Genomic DNA, 4,027 nt, shown 5'->3' with positions numbered 1-4,027 from the left:
ATTTTAACATGTAGAGAGACCACTAAATAGTCCATGAACAAAAATTGTTCTCATCGGAGCCGAATTTTCGACCCGACAACCGACCGACAATCAGCTATGCTCAGCTCACCGATAACCGACCGACACCCCGACATTGTCGGTCGGTGGTCGGTCGGGAGTCGGTCGGTAGTTGGGTGTCGGTCGGACTTGAGAACACTAGTGTTTATCATTTATAACACGAAAAAAACCGAAAATATAAATTTTTTCCAAGTGGCTGAAAACTTTTTTTGCACACTGTATTCTGTCAAGAAATAGTGGCCGCTATGCATGTGTATTGGTCATGCAGTACGCTGTATGTTGTGCAAAATGTGTATGTTGCTCTCTCTCATCTCTCTGTTCATCTCACTGAATTTCATCACACTGTTAAATGTGGAATCTTTACTGTTGACTCAGTCCAAATGTATTAATCAATTTTCATTCAATATTTTTCTGCTATCGCGATATCAATATTTACAGACTTTGGAATAATTTCTTATTATGATTTTATGTGCATAGTCCATTGATCAGGCCTTACCTTCTTCATTTTTGTACCCCATCACCGTCTGCATCGGAGAAATGATGAGCATAAAAACCACAACAGTTGATAACGATGCAATTGGTTAAAAAATATTAATAAGCGCGAAAAAATATAAATAATCACCTTGAAGCCACCAAAAGTTTTATTTGCATACGATCGAATCTTCGAGCATTCTGTACGCGATTGCCCGGGCCGTCGTTTGTCTGTAACCGTATACCGACACAGTTTTGAAACTCCACGAACAATTTCTGGATTTTTTTTCAGCATGAGCGGTGTCAGCATTTTTTCGGATAGAACTATATAAACGGAAATTTACGTTTCATTAGAATTTGTCTGAAGCTACATCACCCATTGAACTTACGGTACATTTCTCCTAAACATATTTCACATTTTAGCAATTCACATTTTCCAGTTTGAACAGACCGAATTATTATTTTGCCCAAGCCAATAAATCGATTTTCAACTTCTATCAATGTGTGTTGAATCCCTGCAAAAATGACTCATTTGAATATTTAATCAAATCCGTATGTAAATTTCGTTTTCACCTTTTGTCCGTGAGCGAATGAGAGATTCAGTATCTGTAAATTTGGTGGATGTACTCAGAACGATTTCTCTATTTCTTTCAAAGTCGCAACGTCCATCTTCAACCGATGATTTCAATTCAATGGCTCTTTTAACCGATTGATCAATGTAGTTATCTAGTCTTATGTTGGAATTCTCGTTTGACTGGCCGTTGTTAGAGAAAAGTCTTACTCCAACACACTTGTTTTCCTGAGTAACAGCAAATAGAAGGCCATGCTGATATTCCTTTGGGATTTTTTCGATTCGTCCGGAAGCTAAAACAATTTGATCAATAACTTGAGTTTTGAAACGATATAATTCATGGAATGTACCTGTATTCATTTTTCAATCACGAGCATTCAGAATTCAACGAACAATACGGTTGAATATCTTACTGCTAATGTCAAATATCGTTGACATTTATATTGTATGAGAATAATCAAAACTGACACATTTATAAAATGTGTTCAAGTTTGGTTATGAGTGCAGCTATGTGACGTTCAAATAAGCATATTTGGTGTTTTTTCTCTTCTTCATTCCCTTTCTCTGTCACCAACTGATAGAATATATCATCATGAGTGCTATTTTGAAATAACAAACAACAAATCGCGCTATTTCTGATAACCAATGGCATTACATTATTATTGAATAAACGAACGCGTGAATACACGTATAATAGAATATATTTATTTCTGGTATTTAATAAAACCAAATTGAATGAAACATAAGTAGTATTAAGTTTTGCATATGAAACTGATTGATATATACAAGACAATACAATAACGATTGATAAATATTTTCGATTGAATTAATTAATATCTTAGTTGTAAGAGTACTAATATTCACACTATCACACTTGTTATCAATTTCAAAGCGTAAATAAATTAACCATAATGATGTTTAGGTCGATCATATGTTGATCGTTGGTCAGACTTACTTTCCTGAATGAGATAAGAATGCTGATAAAAAAAAGATTGCATTCAAACACAACTGGAAAGACGTTCCGTATAATCTTGAACTGTACGTACGTACATGTATCTTGACCGATTTTAATCAATTTGATTTCATTTATTTGCGTTGATTCTCTCTACGGCTGATATGAATGAACAATTTGTTAAATATACAACTCAAAATTCGAATCAGTTGTCGTTCAGCATTTGAAGCAATCAACTGTAAGCGCATCAACTTCCCACATCCTTTTTTCCATCTAATTGTTTTACGTGCATTGCATCACAAATTGTGTTTTATGTCATTAAAAATTGTTGCTTCATCATTTTTTACACTGAAATTTTTTTTATCGGCTAAAGTATCTGAACTTTGAAACGACTGTAATAATTCATATAAGTTCAAAATATAAACAAAATGGTGCTAGCGTTTGTAAATACAATTTCGCATCCAACGAAATTGCTTTCAGCTGCATTTGCTGCTCGAACAAACATTTGTCGTTTGTCAAACACACGCACAGCTAGCAGCAGTGGAATACGGATCCCAGGCGTAAGTAAATTACCCAAAAGGAGATAAAATAAACTGTTGATTTTCTAAACACGCACTCCATTGAAATAATAAGTCAATGTGTATTAATTATTTGGTGTAATTGTATCAATTCGATTGTTAACAAAAATTCATCAAAACAATCATGTGAATTGAACGAAAAACGGCAATGCCAGCAATTCAAAGAATAAATTGATGAATTTTGGGGAATCACATTTTGGTTTGTTGTTATAATAAAGGTGCTATTTCCTAGCGGCCAATTTTCGTCGCCGATTCAAGAGTTGAATTTTGGGTATAACTGAGCTACTGAACGGATTTTAAATTTTTTTATATTTTTTCAAAATTCATCAAGTGGTTCAGCAAGTATAGCAAAAATGCTTAAAACGGCGGAAAATCGGCGGCCGATCTCGACCGATTTTCAGCATTTCTGCTATATTTGTCGAACCACTTCATGAATTTCAAGATAATATACATTTTTAGAATGATGAAGATTACACCTTTCAGAAAATATAAAAAAGAAGTTATACCCAAAATTCCGAGAAGCCCTCTTGAATCGGCCGCTAGGAAATAGCACCTTTAAGGGGTATTTTGAACAAAATTTGAAAAAAATGGAGATATAGGCAATCAATTCATTCCCGAACACCACAATTTTATGTAGGTCATTTCTCTGTTGACTGAATTTTTCAGAACGAATAGTCAAGCATTAAAGTATTTTATCAAGTGATTGTCATCCAATAAGTTCGTATGGAATTTAAAAGAATTGCCAACAATTTTAAAGACAATTAATACCGCGTCGGGGGCAGCAGAGAAATATGGATTTTATTTCATTGATTTCAAACTGACATTATCGGTCATGAAACTGTTCACTAGAAACTGAACTAAATGAAGTATTTTTTCCGCTCAACTGATGAACATGACTTTTTAATTTTTATACTCAAGTAAAAACTAAGAGAAAAAGCTGAAAGATGATTATATGTTATAAGAAAATTATTATTCGATTCTCTGTTTTATTTAGTCTTTGCCCTAACAAGCAAATACATTTGCTTTGCAAATGTTGTTAGTAAAGTTTATCAATGACCAGACGTCACATGTTCAGGCAAAGGTTACAATTCGTCCAATTAGAACAGCGATAAAAATGTTAATAATAGTATTGAATGCATACTCAATAATATTAAGTTTTTTTAATACAATTGTAATCTAGCGTCTACGTATTTGCAGTAAAATGGTTAATAGGTCATTTGAGGTGTCTTTTCGAACTGAAATGTATAACAAGTATAGTATAACAAGTAGATTCTTGAGCTTCAGAAACTCTCTGAAATATGTTTATGATATAGATACATGTACATATTTGCACTTTAAATTGTTAATTCACAGATATCTTCTTTATTACTTAGTAATATGAAGATTTGTCAAAATCAA

The 4,027-nt window shown here is 33.3% G+C and overlaps 1 protein-coding gene across 1 annotated transcript; it reads right to left on the bottom strand.

The window, feature by feature from the left end:
* Positions 1-553: 553 nt before the first annotated feature.
* On the bottom strand, positions 554-2,023 carry LOC129572303 (uncharacterized; the record flags this gene model as incomplete). Its single annotated transcript, XM_055452246.1, is given in 5 exon segments — positions 554-581; positions 680-852; positions 918-1,043; positions 1,102-1,392; positions 1,450-2,023. Coding segments are annotated over 5 exon segments (628 nt in total), but the record flags the coding sequence as incomplete, so codon positions are not given.
* Between the last annotated feature and the right edge of the window lie 2,004 nt (positions 2,024-4,027).

The sequence above is a fragment of the Sitodiplosis mosellana genome, unplaced genomic scaffold (genome assembly GCF_009176505.1).
Source record: "Sitodiplosis mosellana isolate CC-2019 unplaced genomic scaffold, AAFC_SMos_1.0 Smas_scaffold_4687, whole genome shotgun sequence".
In the NCBI taxonomy this organism is placed as follows: domain Eukaryota; kingdom Metazoa; phylum Arthropoda; class Insecta; order Diptera; family Cecidomyiidae; genus Sitodiplosis; species Sitodiplosis mosellana.
This window is presented reverse-complemented; position numbering and strand designations above follow the sequence as displayed.